The sequence below is a fragment of the Amborella trichopoda genome, chromosome 4 (assembly GCF_054954075.1).
Source record: "Amborella trichopoda isolate Santa Cruz 75 chromosome 4, AtrichopodaSantaCruz75HAP2 v2.0, whole genome shotgun sequence".
Classification (NCBI taxonomy): domain Eukaryota; kingdom Viridiplantae; phylum Streptophyta; class Magnoliopsida; order Amborellales; family Amborellaceae; genus Amborella; species Amborella trichopoda.
The window spans coordinates 58,734,812-58,755,950 of NC_142339.1; the positions used below are offsets into that span (position 1 = coordinate 58,734,812).

Here is a 21,139-nt window from a genome sequence, read left to right on the forward strand (position 1 = left end):
TGATACTTGAGTGTGTCACAAAGTTTGAACAAATTTTGTTAGAATATGCATACTTAGATAACCACTAATGCATTTGATGCTTGCGATCAGAGAGAGTTCACCCTCTTGTTTCCACCTAGGTTCACCTCCACGGACCGCTCCATTCGGTTCTTTCAGCTCCGGTGGTGTTGGGAGTGTATGCCTCTTCTTGTCCATTCATTGCTCGAGGGGCGTAGAGTTTGGAGATGGGGCAACGCCGGTTTTTAGAGAAGAAGCTTGGGTGCAAGTTGGCCATTGATTTATGTGGTGAAATAAATGTGCTATATTTTTTTTATCCTTCAGCTTAGGATTGACTTGATTTTTGGAGGGTAGCTTCCAATGTCTTGTATTAAAGATAAACTGATCTGTCATATTACTATTTTTGGTTGGTTTGATCAAAGTTTGACCATGCATTCATAATTGGGTTGTGATATTTCTTGTTTGCAGTAGGGAGGGCATCTATTTCTCATACTAAAGGATTTTTTTTCTTTTTCTTTTTTCATCTTAAAATTTATTATGAGATTGTTTTTTACCTACCTAAATAGACTTGGGTGGGTTGGTTATTATAGTGTAGACTATAGTTAACAAGTTGGGGATTATCAATCTCTCTCTCTTAAGTTATGTTGGGGTTTTTGATAGTGTATAGAGATGCTAAGCATCTCTCTCTATTTCTTTTACTTTTATTCTCTCTCTGTCTCACTGCTAATCATACTTCGTTAATTTTATGTACATACGGGTGCCTCCGAGTCAAGGCCACCCATTGGGACCAATTTAATTATACATTTTGGGTGAGCATTGTTATTCATCTTGATCATTGCACAAATATGTCCCTTTTTTTGGAGGAAATTCAAAACAATATATTCCCTGAGCTTCTTTTATGGATTCTTTGTTTACCTTATCTCTTTTTTGTTCACTTGTAGAAACTCAATAATTATGTACCAATAATTATGTAGATTTTTACTCTTTGGAATATAATTCTCACATTGTAAAGACATTTTTTTGTCTCATTTTATATGCAGTTTTATCTTATACAACTTTATTATTATATCATGTTGTTTTGAAATTAAAATAATCTTTTGTTTTTTCTTTTCCATTCACTTCTCTTTCATTTATTTTGTTCGGATCACCCTTTTTTACCGAAGAAAAAGGGTAAAGGTCTTTGGTTTATCCATTTTTTCTTGTGCAATCCCTTTTTTTTAAAAAATTCTTTTTATTTTTACATCGGTCTTCCTCAGTTTCCCTGTTTTTGAGATGCCGTTCTCAGTGAAAATGGGTGATGGTGTTCTTCCTAAATAATAATTATAGGTTTGTGAAAATAGACAATGGTATTTCACCTAAATAGTAGACACAAGTACTAAAGAAGAGAATACTCAAGATTTGAGTCAAACTTTCTCGATTTTTACACGAGCTACTCTATATTTATTCGATCTAATAAACTAATTTTACAATATCCAGAATAATAGCTATGCACTCCATTTCATGAATAGAATACGACTGGTTGACATGCTGGGTAGTCGGTTTGACCCGGCCCCATTGCCACCCTATACCTACACAAAATATGTAGGTATATTAAAATCATTTCACGAATCATATAATTTAACACAACGGTTCATATTTTAAATTTTAAGCGTACTAATTTTTTCATGTAAAGTTTTGGACAAATAATTACAAACGTGAATAGTCCTGTGTTTACCTTCGACTACAAATAAATTATTAATATGTAATTCATCAAATCATCCCATAGAAATTAGTTTAATAAGTTATTTATGCCTATTTTTAAAAATTCTTGTTATGAGCTTTGTTTAATTCCAATTTTAAATATGGTTCTAATGTGAGTCACAAATAATTGTGAAATATTTTTTATAATTATAATATTATCATAAATTAGAATTCTCCATCTAACTTCATTTATAAAATTTAAATCAGCTTAAAAAGGTAAAGATTGAATTATGTATTAAATCTTCCAAAGAGACGATATTAACAAAGAAAAAACGAAACTTAAAATGTTCATCTTATTAATATGTTATGATAATGTCTATATTTGTATTTAACTTATATGTAATAGAAATATTAATGTGAAATATAATTGTTTAAAAAATTATTGAGATGTTTATATTAACTAAATATTGTCAAAATCTATTCTATTTTCAATTTTAAAACATGCTTTTGATATAACTTCGTGGCAATTTAACCGTATTGCCACCGGTTACTGGCGAGTGAGGTCAGCGACTGCATACTTAATCATTTACTAATTTGATCGCTTATAGTGCTAGATGGATAATTGAAAGTATGGTTGATCTTATTGACTCTATTTGTGATTAAAACTATTTATATATTTGAATTATTTTGTATATTAATTGATAATATTTCTCGATTATAAATTTTATTTTATAATATTAAAATAATTGATATTTATTAATCTAAATTTAAAAGATGTGAACTTTTAAAGTTGTGGTCATAAATCAAAATTGTTTGACTTATAATTTTTACAACAAAAAAGGTTTATATAAGGTTGCAACTTTAAAAATTTAAAATAAGGTGCATCCTAAAAATCCATCATAAAAAGCTGGTTTGATGTTGGAAAATCCTGTAGTTGATCATCCATTGCAACATATGTACGAATTAGAAAAAAAAAGAAAAAAAATATGAATCTAAAAAGTGGTACATCTTATTTGCACTGGTAATGTTCAAGATTTTCATATTTTTATGGATATATTTGGTTGTAAAAAAAATTTATATTTGATAGATTTATTTCGTGGATATATTTATTTCATTATCCAAACTCACATTCTAACAAAATTTGTTCTAACTTTGTAACATACCCAAGAATTCGATTTTACATGGATGATCGCAAAGCAATGTGACGTCTCTCTAGCCAACGGATATGGTCTCATTCAATACCGTTATTTTTACGAAACCTCTTTCCAAACTTTTAGTTACAAAACTGTAGGCATATTTTATGTGCCACCTGTTCCAAATCAGGTGGCCATTCTTATATGGATGGATCAAAGATAGGGAGAGATTTGAGATAGCGAGATTAAAGACTTAATCCTTATCCTCTACTTTTTCTCTCTAATCCTCAAATTAAATAGACTCACCAGTCTCTCTCTCTACATATGAAAAAAAACTACTCTTTCTTATTGTCATATATACTTATTTTTGTGTAGAATACCAGTTTCTCTCTCTAGGATGGGTCGACCGTTGGTCCCTTATGAGGAAACAAGTAGCCATGAAAGCATCTCAACTAGCAGCACTATAGGGAAAAACTCTACACAAGTAGTAATCATCTTCAACCTCCCTCGTCTCCCAAAAATGAGAACCAGAAGACGAGATGACTCTTCCTCCCATTTGTTTCACCCAAGCTTCTTCTCTAAAAACACGCTTTGCCTCATCTCCAAACTCTATGCTCTCTCGATCAAGAAGAGGCTTGCACTCCCTGCAACATCGGAGCTGAAAGAACCGAATGGAGCAATTTGTGGAGGTGAACCTAAGCGCAAACCAGAGGGTGAACTCTCTCTAATTGCAAGCTTTGGATGCATAAGTGGTTATCTTTTAAAGAAGAAAAAAGATGAAGAGACCCCTATTTGGAAGAGAAGGATTTTGATGGGAAAGAGGTGTCAACCTTTGAACGATTTTAATGATATCTGCATGAATATTGAAGATGAAGCAGAAAAAGAAGAACAAGAAGAAGAGGTGTTTACTGACGGTTGGCTTTCCTCACCAATGTCTTCTTCTAGTTCTTCGTATACTCGCACTTCTTCTTCTTCTTCTTCGCGGACTTTTCTCTCTAGTGTAAATGTGCATTCAGATTCAAGCAATCAACCAAAAAGTAATAAGAGACGTGTTTCTTCTTCTTCGGTGGATTTGCAGAAAGACGTGATGCAAGTTCTTCCATGGATGATGTTGATGAAGATCTGAAGGGGATTCTTTCTCCTGGTTTCTTTCTCAGCAATTATGAAACACGTGATGTTTCTCTTTAGGGTTTATGGGTGACCATGTGAAAGACGCATGAAATTATGAACAGTTTGATACTTTCTTTTTTAGGCTTATGTGGAAGATGCATGAAATTATGAACAATTTGATGCATCCTTTTTAGGGTTTGTGGGTGATGCAAGGAATTATGAACAATTTGATTCTATTTTCCAATAATGTTGGTTTCTCTCTTTAGCCCAAATCAAGGAATGCAAAAACATATAAATGCCAAGCGATTTGAGAGAAGGAGAACCAAATGCCAATAAATTTCAAAAGTTCTTTTTCTTAATCGTAAAACTAGTTATTTGTGCACATTCAAGGGATCCCAGACGACAATTTTTCACCCTTTTTTTATGCAAAAGGATTTCGACCAAAAATCACCATTGCCCATATTTCAATGTACTCTTCTTTCTAATAATGCGTTTTAGTCAATCTGGCAATTGTGTTCATGATGACACAGTAAAAGCTTGTATTTTTTTATTCAAAACACGTTCAAGTAGATTTTGTCAACCAACCCTTTGAAAGTTATATATAGACATTAAGTTTTGTGGCTATGATCTTTTGGGTTGTTTATTTTTCTGTTTTGGATTCCCATGGATATGCTTGGGAAAGGATTCAGCATACCTACGGATGAAGATGACATTATCTATCCTATGCAGATTCTTCACCTTCTCTCTTGTTCCAAACCACCTTGTTAAGTATAGGATGATGACCATTTTATCCATGCCCCACGGCTTGTAGATCAATCTCTCTACTCTCTAGACGCCTTTGAATTATACCAAGTGTTAAAATTCTAAGAAGAAATTTGGACACTGTTCTTTTTCTCTTTTTTTTTTTTCTCTTCCATCTATTTCTTCCTTTTTTAAATTTGGGAACAAAGTAAATTACTATTCCATGACTCTTGTATTAACTTGTCATTTCATAAAAAAGTATGCGTATCCAATAAATTGTTAGTGTGTTTTCACAATTGCACGTTTTATCTTTTGTTTTTGGATCTCAGTCCATAGAAAACTTTATTTTCACGAGAGAGATAGAGAGGGATGTGTACCCAATAAATAAGTGAGAGAAAGAATTATACCCCATAAAATAAGGAAAATAGCAAGAGAAAGAGAGATCAGGATCGGACAGGTGCTCGAATCGGCAAAAGGATTGGTCCACTAAAAAGACTTTTTATATGTATAAATAATTAAAAATATTTATATTTAAAATTTTAATTAAAAATAAAAAGAGAAATGATCCACTCAAATAAAAAATATTAGGTTACACTATTGAAAGATCAATAAAAAATAAGAGATTTTTTCAATTAATTTAGTAAAAAAAATCCATCTTCTTCCAAAAATAAAAAATTTGAAGGAATTAAAAATTTAGTCCATGATACTTAAACTAAAATTAATAAAACCCATGACACTTAGGTGAACCTTTGTCGAGAGAGTAACAAGTGGACTATATAGGGACAGAACTTTTTAATAGAACTAAAAAGGGCAGCAAAAAAGTGAACGATGCATATCATAAGTAACAAAATTTTCATTTTAACCAGATGATTTTGGGCAAAATCTTAGAGGTCTTTTCCATTAAAATATCATGTGCAATCAAAATAAAAAACATAGGGAAAAGGACCCGGTTTATGGGTAGTGGGGAAGAAACGCGGATCTCTTAATAAATTTATTTATGAGATGGATTTACATCAATTTGCATCCATTTTTAACGGAGATGCTTTGCACTTTTTGGATGGCACCGCGGGAATGCACTCCCGCCCGGATCAAACACTTTTTTCTCGAAAAAAACGAAAGTATCGAACTGAAAAATGGAGCGGTAGGAAAAGATTGGATCGGTTGAACCCATGAGAACTGACGATCAAATCCATTCAACCGGTTAATGATGAAAGTAGAGGGAGAATTATATCCCCAAAATTCATGAAACGCAGAGAGAAATTTTCTCGAAACTTATAACCCCATAGGTTATCATATGAGAGAGAGACAGAGAGCAAGGGAGACAGAGAGCCCGACAGAACCATCTGAGATTGAAAGCCAGGCAATCATATAAGACATAGAGAGAGGCGAGAGAAAATAATATCCAAGAAAAAGCTATGAAAAGACAAACTTACCCATCTTTCTCTCCTCAATTCGTTAACGTATATACTACTTACATCGGCATTGCGGAAAATCTCTGTCTCCCTAAAAATGGCGAGGAATTGGTTGGACAAAAGTACTTATGGATCCTTTGGCCCTGATCATTCGTGAGAAAAATCTCCTCCTACACCCTTGACGATTAGAAAAACCAAGAAAAACCCAAACTTAAACGCCCTGTAAGCTCTCTATGGCGAAGATGTACAAGCCTCAAGGCTTTGAAACAAATCCATGGATTCACGGTCATCAACGGGTTCAATTCCAACCCCTCAGCTCTCAGAAAGCTCATTTTCCATTGTGCAATCACAGTTTCAGGCGCCATGGATTACGCCCACAAGCCTTTCCACCAAATTTTGAAGCCGGACTCCTTCATTTTCAACACCATGATAAGAGGCTCCTCTCAGAGCTCCACCCCATCTGATGCATTCACTCTCTACACTCAAATAGAGAGAACCCATATCAGGCCTGACAAAGTGACCTTCTCCTTCTTGCTCAAAGCTTGCTCAAGGCTCTCCTCCGCTTTCATGGGTGATCAATTTCATACCCATATTTCAAAACTTGGGATCGAATCTGATATGTTTGTCAGGAACACTCTAATCCATCTCCATGCTACTTGTGGGAGCTTGGCAGTTGCAGAGAAGCTATTCGATGAATCAGGGAAGAGAGATGTAGTGGCCTGGCCTGGTCTGCGCTTTTAGCTGGCCATTTCAGGGAAGAGAGATGTAGTGGCCTGGCCTGGTCTGCGCTTTTAGCTGGCCATTTCAGGGAAGAGAGATGTAGTGGCCTGGTCTGCTCTTTTAGCTGGCCATGCAAGAAGATGAAGCATTGTTTTTGCAAGAAATTTGTTGGATGAAATGCCCAACAAAGTTTTGGTTGCTTGGAATGTGATGCTCACTGCTTATACGAAGTGTGGAGACATGGAATCGGCTCGTCGGTTGTTTGACGAGATCAAAGAGAGAGATGTGGTGTCTTGGAATGCAATGATATCAGGCTATGTGCTGGCTGGTTCTCATGTCAATGCTTTAGAATTATTTGAAGAGATGCGAAGAGAGGGTGAAGCCCCTGATGATGTGACCATGTTGAGCTTGCTCTCTTCATGTGATCATCCCGGGGCATTGGATATTGGCAGGAAGATTCACTCTCTCTTGACCAACAATTGTTCTAGAGACATAACCGTGGTTCTGGGCAACGTGCTCGTAGATATGTACGCAAAGTGTGGGAGCATAGAGAGCGCTATGCGCATGTTTAGAGAGATGAGAGACATAGATGTTTCTTCGTGGAATTCGGTGATTGGGGGATTGGCTTTTCATGGATATGGCAAAGAAGCCATTTCTATGTTCTCTGAGATGCAAGGAGGAGACGTGAGGCCAAATGAGATCACATTTGTTGGGGTTTTGGTGGCTTGTAGCCATGTCAGGATGGTCGATGAAGGGCGGAAATAGTTTGAATTGATGAGAGAGAATTATGGGATTGAGCAAAATATTAAGCACTAAGGATGCATGGTCGATATGCTCGGGCGAGCTGGTTTGCTGAAAGAGGCCTTTGGCTTTGTTGAAGCGATGCCGATGGAGGCCAATGGGATAGTGTGGAGAACTTTACATGGGGCTTGTAGGATTCATAGGAATGTTGAATTGGCTGAGGTAGCTACTAAGAGGCTGCTTGAATGGAGGCCTGATAAGAGCGGGGACTACAATGTGTATGCATCTATTGATGAATGGGGTGGTGCTGTGAATGTGAGGAGATTGATGGGAGATAGGGGAGTGAAGAAGGTGCCCGGATGTAGCTCCATCGAAATGGATAGTGAGCTCATTCATTTCGTGTTTGATTCAAAACCCATCTCAAACTTGAACTTGTAAGTCATTTTATTAGAAGGAAATGGTGAATTATAGCATCGTGAATATGACACGAATGGAACGAATAGGGAAAATTGTTAAAGCATGATCCAAAATGCATCTATTGGTGAATGGGGTGGTGCTGTGAATGTGAGGAGATTGATGGGAGATAGGGGAGTGAAGAAGGAGCCTGATGTAGCTCCATCGAAATGGATAGCGAGCTCATTCATTTCTTGTTTGATTCAAAACCGTCTCAAACTTAGAACTTGTAAGTCATTTTATTGAAAGGAAATGGTGAATTATAGTATCGTGAATATGACACGAATGGAACGAATAGGGAAAATTGTTAAAGCATGATCCAAACTATGGCTTGTTGGATCATCACTGTTCAATGAAATGATGGATGCTGATGGAGAGAGAAAACCACCATGATTACACCATTCTGATGGATCTCACTCTCTCTTAGTCTTTGTTATTCAACTGACAGTGATGGCCCAATTGACTACGGTTGCTTCGCAGTCCATTGGATTAGAGTATACTTTCACGTTTGAGAAGATAAAAATGGAGATTTTATGGTAGCACTGGACTCTGCAATTATAGATATTTGGTTGATCATATGTTTATGCAAGTCCAATATATTTGAAAACTCTGGGTATTAGCTAAGAGACTTATGCTCTTAAGTAGAAACCGCCTTCCTAAGAATGTCCTTGAAAATTCAATAGTTCTATGTATATAGTTAAAAATCAAATGCTACTCACCATAATAATAGGCCTAAGGGGTTGATGCTACTTGTTCTTCAAAATATGAGTACCTTAACTGCCTCTCAAAAATAATCATATACGTGAAAGCATAGAGAGAATCACAAAAGCTGGTGCCAAAATAACACACACAAATGAAGGGGGTGACATGCTTGGATTCTTTAGTCTTTCCCCAACTGGGGTTCGCAGGCTAACCAGATTCATTATAGTCTCTTCTTCTCATTCATTTTTCTCTCTAACAACCACTACAAACACCTCCAAATCGAGATAAGAAACACTTCTCTCTCTCTCTTAAACTCATGCTTCTCAATGAGAGATTTACACCAGCTCCATACCCAAATAATACAAACTGGTTTCGATCAAAATGTGTTCATTATGAGCAAGATCTTTACTTTCTGTGCTATTTCAGTGCAAGGATCCATGGACAATTCTTTGTTGGTCTTCCAGCAAATGAAGCACCCTTATGGGTTCATATGGAACACCATGATTAGAGGCTTTGGACGATTCGGCAACTCATTTGAAACCTTCAGATTCTATCAGAAGATGCGGCAAAAAGGCGAGGCCATTGACAATTTCACCATGTCTTTCTTGCTCAAGATATGTGCTCAAGACTCTGTTCTAGAATTGGGCAAGCAAGCCCATTGCACATCGACAAAGCACGGTCTGGACTCCCATGTCTTTGTACCCAATACTCTCATCCACATGTATGCAATGCGCAGAGATATTGAGAGTGCAAACCAACTGTTCAAGTACATGCCCATCCATGATTTAGTGTCATGGAACACCATAATCGACCGCTATGTCCAATGTGGGCAATCAAAAGAAGCATTGAGAATGTTCATAAGGATGCAACGAATTGGGATGGAGCCGGATGAAGCCACGATAGTAACCATCCTCTCGGCTTGTGCAAACATAGGTGCTCTCGATTTTGGTAGATGGGTTCATTCTTATTCTCAAGAAACAGGTCTTGACAGTGTCGTATCAGTCTGCAACACTCTCATAGACATGTATGGGAAATGCTGAGGCATTCAGCACGCACGCAAAATATTTGATAACATGCCTCGTAGAAACATAGTGACATGGAATGCCATGATTATGAGCTTAGCCATGCATGGCCACGCCGAGCATGCATTACAGGTCTTCGATATGATGCAAAGATTGGGAAGAGAGGAACCAAATGACGTAACTTTTCTTGGGGTTTTATGCATAGTGACACGGAATGCCATGATTATGAGCTTAGCCATGCATGGCCATGCCGAGGATGCATTACAGGTCTTCGATATGACGCAAAGATTGGGAAGAGAGGAACCAAATGACGTAACTTTTCTTGGGGTTTTATGCGCTTGTAGCCATGGTGGTCCTCCTCCTCAGTACAGGGGTGGGGGGTGGCAGGTTTTGGGTTAACCAGGAAGCTGTGATTTCTGAAAGGCAAACTTAAACTATCACCAGTTGGACCTACTGGAGGAATCAAGGGACCTCAACCTTGATGAGAGAAACATAATAGTAGGAGCGAAGATGGATTGTAGCAAAGTTCTTAAACAAGAACAAATCTTGTTTAAGAAAGATGTCATCCACTCTCTCTCTCACTATCTCTCTTCACACCTTCCCCAAAACCTTAGATTTCTCAACTGATGGAGTTTGGAGAAAGAAACCTCTTAAGATAGCTGCTACTTTAAGGGAAAGCCCAAATCAAATTCCCACTAAAAAGCTCCATGATGATAGTATAACAAGAAGTAAATTGTTGAGATCAAGTCTGGTTTCTTTAACAGCTGGGGTCTCTCTGGTTCAAAAAGCTCAAGCTGAACCAGAGAGCCCACAAGAAGCCTCATCAAGTAGGATGTCATATTCAAGGTTCTTAGAGTATTTAGACCAAGGAGCTGTGAAAAAGGTTGATCTCTTTGAGAATGGAAACAACCCTGTTCTCAACAAAATTCAAAGAGTTCGAGTCCAGTTACCTGGTCTCCCTCAAGAATTGCTGAGAAAACTCAAGGAAAAAGATGTAGATTTTGCAGTTCATCCACTTGAAATCAACATGACTGATGCCATTTTGAACCTCTTAGGAAATTTAGCATTTCCATTGCTTCTTTTGGGAGCTCTCTTTTTGAGAAGCTCACAATTGAACAATCCAGGAGGCACTAATTTGCCGTTTGGGTTAGAAAGGTCTAAAGCAATGTTTCAAACGGAACCTAACACAGGGGTCACCTTCGACGATGTTGCAGAGGTCGATGAAGCTTAAACAAGATTTTAGAGAGATAGCCGACTTCTTGAAGACCCCGGAAAAGTTCTCAGCGATTGGAGCTAGAATACCAAAGGGAGTTTTACTCGTCCGTCCTCCAGGTACTGGAAAGACCCTTTTGGCTAAGGCCATAGCTGGAGAAGCTGGGGTGCCATTTCTCTCTCTCTAGATCTGAATTCATAGAGATGTTTGTTGGAGTTGGAGCTCCTAGGGTGAGAGATCTCTTCAACAAGGCAAAGGCAAATGCACCTTGCTTGGTGTTCATTGATGAGATAGATGTGGTAGGGAGACAGAGGGGTACTGGAATTGGAGGAGGGAATGATGAGAGAGAATAGACTTTGAATCAATTGCTTACAGAGATGGATGGGTTCGATGGAAACACTGGAGTGATTGTTATTGCTGCAACCAACAGGCCGGAGATCTCGGATCAAGCTCTCCTTAGACCAGGAAGGTTTGACAGGCAGGTTAGAATTAATAACAATTTGCAAGTTAGGTTCTTAGTTTTCTGTTTTGGATATCATGATTTTCTACTGTGTCAATCACTATAAGCAAAATTCTGTGTGTGTGTGTGTGTGTGAGAAAGAGAGAGAGAGAGAGGTGCAGTTGACATACAACTAGAAGTTTCTTACAAAATTTTCCTAAACTCGTAATTTGAACAGGTGACTGTTTGCCTCCCTGATGTAAGAGGAAGTGAAGAAATTCTCAAGGTACACAGTAGCAACAAGAAACTTGACACGGATGTGTCTCTTAATGTTGTAGCCATGAGAACACCAGGGTTCAGTGGAGCCGACCTTGCTAACCTCATGAGCGAGGCTGCTATACTTGCTGGTAGGCGTGGAAAAGAGAAAATAACAGTTAAGGAGATTGATGATTCAATTGATAGAATAGTTGCAGAAATGGAGGGTACACAAATGACAGATGGGAAAAGCAAAATCCTTGTGGCTTATCATGAAATTGGGCATGCCATTGCTGCATAAGCATTAGCACAGACTCATGCACCCACATGAAATTCAACTGAGAGAGAGAGAGAAAGAGAGAGAGAGAGAGAGAGATAGAGTTCTATAAAGAGATACCATCAACCAGAGACTAATAACACACAGACTCTAAATTGAGATAGACCAACTTTCGAAAATGCTACCAATACTGAGAACACCATGAGTCCCTACAGCTATCATCGATCAGAGACAGAGAACAGCATTAGGCAAAATTGAGATTTCTTCTCTAGTTTCTAAGCTAATATAATGATTAACATGGAAAAAGAATATTGTTATCCAAGAATTCGATTCATTTGTCTGAAATGTCCCTTAATCTAACAGTTTCTGTTGTGTTATATCCAGAACATTGACGCCAGGGCATGACCCTTCAAAAAGTTGCTCTAATTCCTCGAGGTCAGGCTTGTGGGCTAACTTGGTTTATTCCTGGAGATGACCCAACACTTGTTTCCAAGCAACAAATATTGACAAGAATAGTTGGAGGCCTGGGAGGAAGAGCAGCTGAGGAAGTGATTTTTGGAGAGTCTGAGGTCACCACTAGTGCAGCAAGGGACTTGCAACAGGTCACCCAGGTAGCAAAACAGGTAAAGTTTTCATTTACCTAACATCTCTATTTGCACAATATGTACAATATACTCTAGGATCAATGCTTGTGTTTATTTATCAATACATACTACAAATCGCATACGGAGAAGCAATTGTTAGTGAAAAATTAATAAACTAGTATCATAACATAGTTTGCTGTTGTTTTACAGTTGATCATGCATGAACCCGTGTTCGCAAAATCGAACTGGAACGGTTAACTGGACATGGGCCCAGAAGCACTTTAACCGGTCAAAACCAGTAAACCGGCCGATTCAACCGCTCTAACCGGGCAAGTCCTGAACAATCAAAAAGTATTGAAAAAAAATAAAAAGGATGCAAAAAAAAATCTACTAAAATATGAAAACCATATAAGAATGTGATTAAAACAAAACACACTCAAATTAAGTTGAAAATTAATGAACAAATGGATTTGAACAAATCGCTTTTGCCCAGGGGCATTTTTTAATTTTTTTAAAAAAGATGAGAAATATAAAAGTGATTATCAATGACTAAGTTGTTTTTAATCTTTACCATAATGTAATGAATATTAAAGACTTGACAAACTCTATTTTTAAAAGAAAATGAAGAAAAAATTAACTTATATATAATATAAGCCTTTCTTTTTGTCAACTAAGTAGTAAATGGTGTATTGGTTAGTGGGTCTAATAATAAAGGACTTTATTACTAGAAGTTTTTGAGTTCAATTCTCTTGGGCAGGTAAATTTTTTGGGCAGGTAAATTTTTTGAGCAGGTAAATTTTGTGAACCTTTGAAATGAAGGAGGTAAATTTTTAGAGCCTTCGAAATGAAGGAAAAAATAAAGGACTTTTTTACTAGGAGTTTTCTAGTTCAATTCTATTGGGCAGGTAAATTTTTTGAACCTTCAAAATGGAGGTGAATTTTTTGAGCCTTCGAAATGAAGGAAAAACGCAACCAAAAGATAAAAGCGTTGGTGCGGCGGGATTTGAACCTGCTAACCAATAATCCATTCTAAAAGATATGATATAAGTTTAAAGTAGTATTCTATTTAACGTTTAAAATACTGGTTGATCACCAATACCGCCCAAAACCGGAACCGGCCATTGACCGGTTCCGATCTAACCAAGCGGTTAGCGGTTAGATCGGCCGGTTTTGCGAACACTGGCATGAACATAATAAAATAAAAAAAATTAAAAGAAAAGGGGCAAGGTAAATAATAAATTACTTTGGCCTATGTGCCTGCCTGAGTAAGATTTACTAAAATTGAAATTTGAATTCAACAAAGCTTACTAGTATTTCAAAATCTTGCTTTGCTTTTTGGTTTAGAAACAGTGAAGTGACAAAACTGTAGGAATTAACCAATCAAGGGAAAACACACCCGTCGAAATTCACAATTTAGATGATATTCAAAGCATATTATGAAGTGGAATATTTTCAGAATATCAAATGGAGGGATAGGAAGGCGATCAACCTTTTCATTTATTTGATGTATCTTAGAATCTTAATTATTATCCTACTATTTCTTTAATTATTGAATAAATCTCTCTAAACAAATACTAAACAAAAATGGTTCCTTTTGGAGATTTACTTAATCTCTACTTTCTTCCTTTTGTCGTTACAATGTTTGGGATGTCGGAGATCAGATCATGGTCATTGACTGAACCAGCAGCCCAAAGCAGCGATGTGCTTCTAAGAATGCTAGCAAGGAATTCCATGTCTGAGAAACTTGCAGAGGACATTGATAAGTCAGTCAAGATAATTATAGGCAATGCATATGAAATAGCCAAGAACCACATAAGAAATAACAGAGCAGCCATGGACAAGCTGGTTGAAGTGCTAACAGAGCAGCCATGGACAAGCTGGTTGAAGTGCTTTTAGAGAAAGAAACACTCACAGGAGATGAATTCAGAGTAATATTGTCAGAGTTCACTGAGTTTCCAGTGGACAAAGCCAGTATAAGTCCTGCTTCTGTACTGGTCACAGCTTGAAATCCACGATACTGTACAGTATTTGAAATAAAGACTTGATGTAAATCTCATATTTAGATAATGATGAAGAATACATGCTTCTAATTTCTGAAATACATCCTTTTTCTCTTCCTATAATTAAACTAGTGGCAATCCTATTCTTTTTTAATTTTGTCATACACTAAGCCTTTTCAGAGCACAATCATTCATAGCTGTGGGATATTTATCAAAGGAAAGAATTATATTTGGGGCATGCTCATCAAAGGCAAAAGGAAAGATCAATGGTTATAAATGGTTGCTTTGCTTCTTCGATGTTCATTTTGTACAATGAGACCATTTATCTTTTGTATATGGAGGTCATAATCATTCCCACACATTAAATGTCAAATTGGATGACTTGCAGTGAGTCACGAAGTCCGATAAATTTTTTTTTTTGAAACTTTGTGTCTATTCAATGACACTCTTGTAACCACTCATTTTGAAATTTAAGAGACAAGAATGATTCTGACTTCCAAATACAAAAGATAAATGGTCTCTTTATAGGCAGTCCTTTTGTGGAATGATCTGTTATTGCTTAGAAGATATGTTCATGAAGTATGCAATTTTTTGGGGTTTGTGCACTTGCCTGATTGGTCCCAGTGTTGAGGATTGTAAACTCTAAATCTCCGGTTCAAATTCCACACCAACTTATCCAGAAAAAAAGAAAAAAAGAAAAGAAGATCCATGGGTTTTAAGGTGTTTGCATATGCGCCATCAACAAGAGGGATAGCAGGCTACCATGAAATTTAGTAGTCTTTTGTTCTTAGTGGGTGTATCTTCTGCCTGATTCACTGCTCATCATGCTTGGATCTTTGGCTATGTTCGAAGAGATACATTGCGATGTTTGGCTCAAACTGTCCAATACATGGTGATGTTTTTCACTTTAAAGGAATTGTACCCTACCAGCCAGATAAAGCCTGGCTTATAATTGGCTCAGTATCAAGCCCCAAGATTGACAATCAACAGGTTGTTCAATATTTGGCTCACCAGTAATCGTTACAAGAGCAAAGACCTTCTCTAAAATGGTGGAACCGGCTTCTATCTCTCACTATAATCTCTCTGTTATAAATCCTTGAAAGAACCTTTGCAACAGAATGGCAATCCACACAAATCCTCAGGTTTTTAGTGATCCTAATTGTCATTCCTGGAGGTGTGCTGATGAGCGCGAAAGCGATTGCAATCTTCTCACTATGGTAAGAGAGAGCTTTCTCTCTCATCTCCAAATCTGAATCGTGAAGCTCAGCTGCCACGTTCACAGCATAACCTGAATTCTTCAATTGCCTTTCCATCTCTTCAAGCATTGCATAAATCTCCTTAGATCGAGGGTGCGAATTATCATCCACCACAAACTCGTAAATCTCTCCATTAGCTTCAATTGAACTCCATCCTGGTGAGGTTTGAATCCCATCATCTTTCATCACTTTTCTCAAGTTTGCGACCCCATCCCAGTTACCTTTTGATGCATAGATATTTGTTAGCAGAACGTAGTCACCCGCTTGTTGAGCCTTTAGTTCAACGAGATGACCCATGACCTTTTCACCGAGACATGCGTGGCCATGGATGCGACATGCACCGAGAAGAGTTCTCCATATGGTCGCATCAGGCTTGGCATGCATCGAGCTTATAATCCCATAGGCTTGTTCAAGCATCCCAGCTCGACCGAGTAGATCAACCATGCACCCATAATGGTGCAAATTTGGCACAATCTTATACTTGCCATGAATGAGATCATGGAAATGTGCATGGCCGTCATCCACTAATCCGGCATGGCTGCATGCCGATAACACACCAGTGAGCGTATGCTCATCAGGCTCAACCCCTGATCTTAACATGGCATCAAAGGCATCAAGGGCCATCCTCCCATGACCATGCATTGCGAGCCCGGATATCATGGTGGTCCATGTGACCACGTTCCTCTTCATCATCTCCCTAAAAACTATATATGCCTTATCCAAACACCCGCACTTTGCATACATATCAATCAGAGAATTACACAGATTAATGGCATTTCCAATTCCTCTTTGGTCCATATACTCATGGACCCTTTCTCCTAAATCCAATGCCCCCAAATTAGCGCAAGCCTGAAGAGTAAGCAGGCAAGTAACATTATCTGGGTGGGCCCCATCTTCAGTTACCATCTTCTCGAAAAGCTTCATCGCATCTCTGGTTCGTGAATTTTGCAGAAAACATGAAATTAGAACATTCCAAACAACTGTATCTCTTCGAGGCATGATATCGAACACTCTATGCGCATCATCACGATGATGACATCGAGCATACATATCCATCAAAGAAGTTAAAAGGAACACATCTGGTTCATACCCATCTTGTATAATCCGACAATGAATTTGTTTTCCTTCGAACACGGCAAGAAGATTTGCACATGATTTGAGTGTGAAAGAGGAAGCAAAGGCGTCGGTGTTCACACCAATTTTCCTCATTTGTTTATAGAAGAAGAGGGCTTTCTCAGGGGATTCACTGAGAGAGTAGCCTCTGAGCATGGTGTTATAGAGATAAACTTCAGGTTTTCTTATTCCGGCAAATACCAAACGAGCGTAATTCATGTTAGAGGGAGAAGAGAGCGCGACGAAGGAGAGGAGATGTCGTAAAATGGAGGGATGGTGTATGAGAGATGTGCATAGGGCTTGGGCATGGATCTGGCGAAGTTGATCCATGGTTGAGCATAATTTCAAAAGAGAGATTAATGTCTCTTCTTGGTTTCTGTTTGCCATCTTTTGTTGGGCTCTCATGACTGATTTTCCTTCATTTTCGGTATCTATTTCTTCTTGAAAATGGGGTATGATTGGGGCAAAGGAAATGGATGGTTTTTGTTGGGTTTTTATTGATAAATTCTCATGGGTTTTTGCAGAGAGTGCAGAAGATGATGAGAGATGAATTTGATGCTTGGCTTTGTGGGTGCTGGTCTTGAGGAAGCGAATGGCTGCCATTTATTTTGAAAGCTAAGGAGCCATTTCATGCTTGTTTAAATTTCAACGTACATAAACTGTAACACCACATAACGTATATATGGTAATTCCTGAGGTTTAGGCCTTGGATCCTTTATATTATTAAAGGGGGGCGGCAATGGACCCAGGCCCAACCCGGTAGCCGATGCCCCGACTTGACCCGACCCAATGCAATGCCACCCTTAATATTGTACGCTATTTAAAGCAATGGTTTCCTTCGATTGACACTGGTTACCAGTGTTTAAATCCCAGGAACCTTAGCTAGCCACTGTCCCGAGCCTAAGTCACCTGAGTTGAACCCACAGTTTTTAACAAAGAAATGGATGTTAGGGGAAGACTGATGTTTGCTTCCAGACTCAGCAGGGGGCTGACCCGGGCTGAGTATCCCATTTTTGAAACAATGATAAAAAAGTATAAGAACTACAACCAAATAAAAGGCAAACAAAATAAAAAGGACAAGGTTACATAGAACAAAACAATGGTTTTATACAGACATTTCTAATCAATTGGAATATACATGTGCATCGAGGAGAATATCACTAAATTACAAAGAGTGAAACCCACCAAGAAGTTAAAATTCTCAGATCCTGGAGAGGTCTTTTTTAAGTCCCAAGATATCAAGAATTTAACAATAATTTCCTCTTAATTTATTTACCAATAATCACCACACGAGCACGACCCACCTCTAAAGTAGTGGAAACGATGCAAATCCCGCAATATTATCTCTCTATCAAAAATCTTCGAAACGAGCTTCGCTACGCTGTGACAATCTGCACACACCCTGAGGTTCTTCACAATGCGCATGGTGCTACCCGGGGCCGTGTTTATGAGCCCAAAAGCCATGGCCAGTTTCTCACTATGGTATCGAAGTGTCGCTTCTTTCTCTTCTTCGCCCATATTGACATGAAAAACCAATGAAGTTTGAGGTATATAACCACCAAGCTTAAGCTGTTTCATGAGCTCATCAAGTATGCTATGTAGCTCCATAGCTTGAGGGTGGTTCCCATCTCCTGAGAAGAACTCATGAACCACATTATCAACCTCAATTGAGCTACAGCCAGGTACTTTCGTAACCCCACGTTCAAACATGAGTTTACGAATTGAATTCACATCGTCCCATTTCCCAGCTTGGGCACACATATTGGAGAGGATAACATAGTCCCCACCATGCTCCTGGTCGTGCTCAAATATATGCTCTGCTACTCTCTTGCCTAATTCTACATTGCCTTGGACACCACAGGCGGCTAAGAGGGTGCGCCATAATATGGGGGTTGGCTTGATCGGGAGGCTTTTGATGAAACTATAGGCCTCATTTAGGAGACCTGCTCGACCGAGTAGGTCTACCATGCAACCATAGTGCTTTATTCCTGCTGTAACCCCATACACGCGTTTCATACTTTCAAAGTACCTATGTCCCAAAAGTAAGAAAAGAGTGAAAAATTTTCATTCAATGTGGATTTTCTCATACCGACTTTTAGTACACCACATCCTATTTGAATTCTATTTTCATTATAAGGTAGAGTATGTTTATAACATTAACGTACTAGATTCCATCATATAGCACCAATGCAAAAGGTAGAGTATGTTTAGAACATTAATGTACTAGATTCCATCATATAGCACCAATGCAATTTTTCATTAATCACCATCTATGAGATATAATGGACTCTGATAGAGAAAAAGTAGGACTCATGAACATGACTTCATGACAATTCAACGAACTCTCCTTCACCATTCATCATTTCAATAGATGGCGACCCGCTCGGACCATGATTTTCCATTGTCCATTCAAGTGTTCACAAATTTGGATAGTGCAACTTGGAACCGGCCTGTTAGATTGGGAACCGGGCCTTAGCCGGTTCTTATTTTGGAGGGTTTTGGCGATCCAATCGGGTATTTAAAAAAGAATTACTATTTTTTTATAAAATCTCAAAAAATAAGGGATTTATTTGTAATGTGTTTTTGATGAATGTCTTTTATCCTTTCGACAAAGGTTGGAAAATGTTTTGGCCATGAATACTTATTTTTCCATTTTTTCATCTTTTTTATAAAATTTTAAAAATACCTCTGGGCACAAATAGATTTTTTTAAATCCATTTTCACTAATTTTCGACTTCATTTGGATGTGCATTAAATATAATTTTTTTTCAATAATTCTCAACTTCATTTGGATATGTTAATCATACTTTAAATATAATTTTTATATACTTTTTAAAACGGGCTGATTGACTGGTTACTCCAAACAGGCCCTTGGCTAGTTTCTGAGGCAGGTTTGATTTTTTGAACATTATTCCATTCAATTGACTACATTGAAACATTCAACGAAGAAGAGAGTACCTTCGCCCCTCGTCTATCAAACCAGTGTGGCTACAAGCATACAAAACACCAAGGAATGTGATATCGTCAGGTTTGATTCTCTCAGTCTCCATCTTTCTAAACAAAGTGAGTGCATCCTCTCCTTGTCCGTGTATTGCAAATGCAACAATCATGGCAGACCAAGCCTGCGTATCTCTAAAAGGCATCTTTTCGAAAACCATTTTTGCATCTTCTATGCTCCCACACTTTGCATACATATCTATGAGTGCAGTGTTCACCTTAACAAACATATCGAGTCCATTCTTCTTCACAAATTCATGAACCCACTTCCCCAAATCCACAGCCCCGAGTAGAGAGCAAGCGGAGAGCACGCTAAGAACTGTTACATCGTTTGGTGGTGTATTGTGTGCTTGCATTTCTCTAAATAGGGCCAAGGCCTCATTAGGCCGACTACGTTGAACATAAGCAGTGATCATCGAATTATATAAGACCACACTCCTCCCTTTCATTGTGGCATTGAAAACCTTCTGAGCTGATTCAATGGCACCGCAATCAGCGTACATTCGTATGAGTGTTGGCTGAACAAAGATGTTCGAATCAAGCTCGAGCTTTATGCAATGGCAATGCAAAGCTCGGCCTTCTTCGAGAGCTGAAGCCATTGCACAAGCCTTGAGAATTGAAGGGAATGTATAGTTATCGGGTTGAATGTTATTGGTAAGCATCTTGACAAAGAGATTGATTGCTTGAATTGGGGTGTGGCTACGAGAATAGGATCGAATGAGAGTGTTGAAGAGGACAGTGTTAGGTTCTGGGATTTGATCGAACAATTGTTGGGCATATTCGATGTGTTCAGGTAGAGAGAGAGAACAGAAACTGGCGAGTTTAGAGAGGGTGGGGGCGTGGTTTTGGAGGTGGGTTTTGATGGTGTTGGCTTGGATTTGCTTGAGTTGGGAGAGGGTGGCACACCTAGAGAGGAGAGAGAGAGATGGTGGTGATGGCGAGTCTGAAATTTGAGTGCCAGGAGAAGAGAGATGGGTTGGGTTGAGAGGTAACGCTGTGGAAGCCATAGTTGAAAGAACCCAAATTCTATCTCAATCAAATTTCCTCTCTCTCTACTAAATTCCCTCACTCTCTGGCTTGGAAAACTTTAATGGTCTTTACAGAATGGTAATCTGACAGTGCAAATCACAAGCAATCTACCCCTTGATGCAAGCCTAAACCTCTCTCTCTCTGTCTGTGGCAATGGAAACCTATCCCACTGAGATTTTGAGACACAAGCTCTCTGTCTCTCTCTCTAAAGACCACATGCTCCCGCGGGAGCAACGTGGTCTAGCTCGCTATCTCTAACGCAGCA

At 38.4% G+C, this 21,139-nt stretch overlaps 3 protein-coding genes, 1 long non-coding RNA gene and 2 pseudogenes across 6 annotated transcripts in view; 4 read left to right on the top strand and 2 right to left on the bottom strand.

The window, feature by feature from the left end:
• The window catches only part of LOC148782639 (uncharacterized), a 6,504-nt gene extending 6,066 nt beyond the window's left edge, over positions 1 to 438 (top strand). Inside the window, exon 3 of the long non-coding RNA XR_966576.3 lies at positions 120 to 438. This is a non-coding gene — a long non-coding RNA (uncharacterized LOC148782639). The remainder of the gene's footprint in view (positions 1 to 119) is intronic.
• The window catches only part of LOC18422234 (ATP-dependent zinc metalloprotease FTSH 6, chloroplastic-like), a 23,718-nt pseudogene extending 15,711 nt beyond the window's left edge, over positions 1 to 8,007 (top strand). The window contains exons 5-6 of the transcript XR_016053996.1: positions 6,426 to 6,800; positions 6,882 to 8,007. The product of XR_016053996.1 is annotated as an ATP-dependent zinc metalloprotease FTSH 6, chloroplastic-like (transcript). The remainder of the gene's footprint in view (positions 1 to 6,425; positions 6,801 to 6,881) is intronic.
• Positions 6,063 to 10,690, top strand: LOC105420629 (pentatricopeptide repeat-containing protein At4g21065-like). Its single transcript, XM_020664140.2, has 2 exons — positions 6,063 to 8,216; positions 9,116 to 10,690. The coding sequence occupies exons 1-2, from the start codon at positions 8,054 to 8,056 to the stop codon at positions 9,727 to 9,729; spliced, it is 777 nt and encodes a 258-aa protein (XP_020519799.2). The 5' UTR covers positions 6,063 to 8,053; the 3' UTR covers positions 9,730 to 10,690.
• Positions 10,271 to 12,875, top strand: LOC18422237 (ATP-dependent zinc metalloprotease FTSH 6, chloroplastic-like; annotated as a pseudogene). Its single transcript, XR_016055080.1, has 3 exons — positions 10,271 to 11,406; positions 11,602 to 11,649; positions 12,280 to 12,875. The product of XR_016055080.1 is annotated as an ATP-dependent zinc metalloprotease FTSH 6, chloroplastic-like (transcript).
• A 1,075-nt stretch (positions 12,876 to 13,950) lies between these two features.
• LOC105420634 (pentatricopeptide repeat-containing protein At3g47530) lies at positions 13,951 to 17,926 on the bottom strand. The gene is made up of 2 exons (XM_088866136.1): positions 15,090 to 17,926; positions 13,951 to 14,496 (listed from the first exon to the last, which is right to left on the bottom strand). The coding sequence occupies exon 1, from the start codon at positions 17,449 to 17,451 to the stop codon at positions 15,487 to 15,489; it is 1,965 nt and encodes a 654-aa protein (XP_088722262.1). The 5' UTR covers positions 17,452 to 17,926; the 3' UTR covers positions 13,951 to 14,496; positions 15,090 to 15,486.
• Positions 17,917 to 21,130, bottom strand: OTP85 (Pentatricopeptide repeat (PPR) superfamily protein). The gene is made up of 2 exons (XM_006827193.4): positions 19,807 to 21,130; positions 17,917 to 18,877 (listed from the first exon to the last, which is right to left on the bottom strand). The coding sequence occupies exons 1-2, from the start codon at positions 20,850 to 20,852 to the stop codon at positions 18,121 to 18,123; spliced, it is 1,803 nt and encodes a 600-aa protein (XP_006827256.3). The 5' UTR covers positions 20,853 to 21,130; the 3' UTR covers positions 17,917 to 18,120.
• Between the last annotated feature and the right edge of the window lie 9 nt (positions 21,131 to 21,139).

What these genes read in the sequence shown, in the direction of transcription:
- LOC105420634 (XM_088866136.1), bottom strand. Translation starts at nt 17,451, where the DNA reads ATGGCAGCCATTCGCTTCCTCAAGACCAGCACCCACAAAGCCAAGCAT.
- OTP85 (XM_006827193.4), bottom strand. Translation starts at nt 20,852, where the DNA reads ATGGCTTCCACAGCGTTACCTCTCAACCCAACCCATCTCTCTTCTCCT. An exon ending in TTGATAGACGAGGGGCGAAG is followed by an intron (nt 18,878 to 19,806) that starts GTACTCTCTTCT and finishes TTTGGGACATAG; the next exon opens with GTACTTTGAAAGTATGAAAC.
- LOC105420629 (XM_020664140.2), top strand. Translation starts at nt 8,054, where the DNA reads ATGATCCAAAATGCATCTATTGGTGAATGGGGTGGTGCTGTGAATGTG. An exon ending in CCGTCTCAAACTTAGAACTT is followed by an intron (nt 8,217 to 9,115) that starts GTAAGTCATTTT and finishes GTGCTATTTCAG; the next exon opens with TGCAAGGATCCATGGACAAT.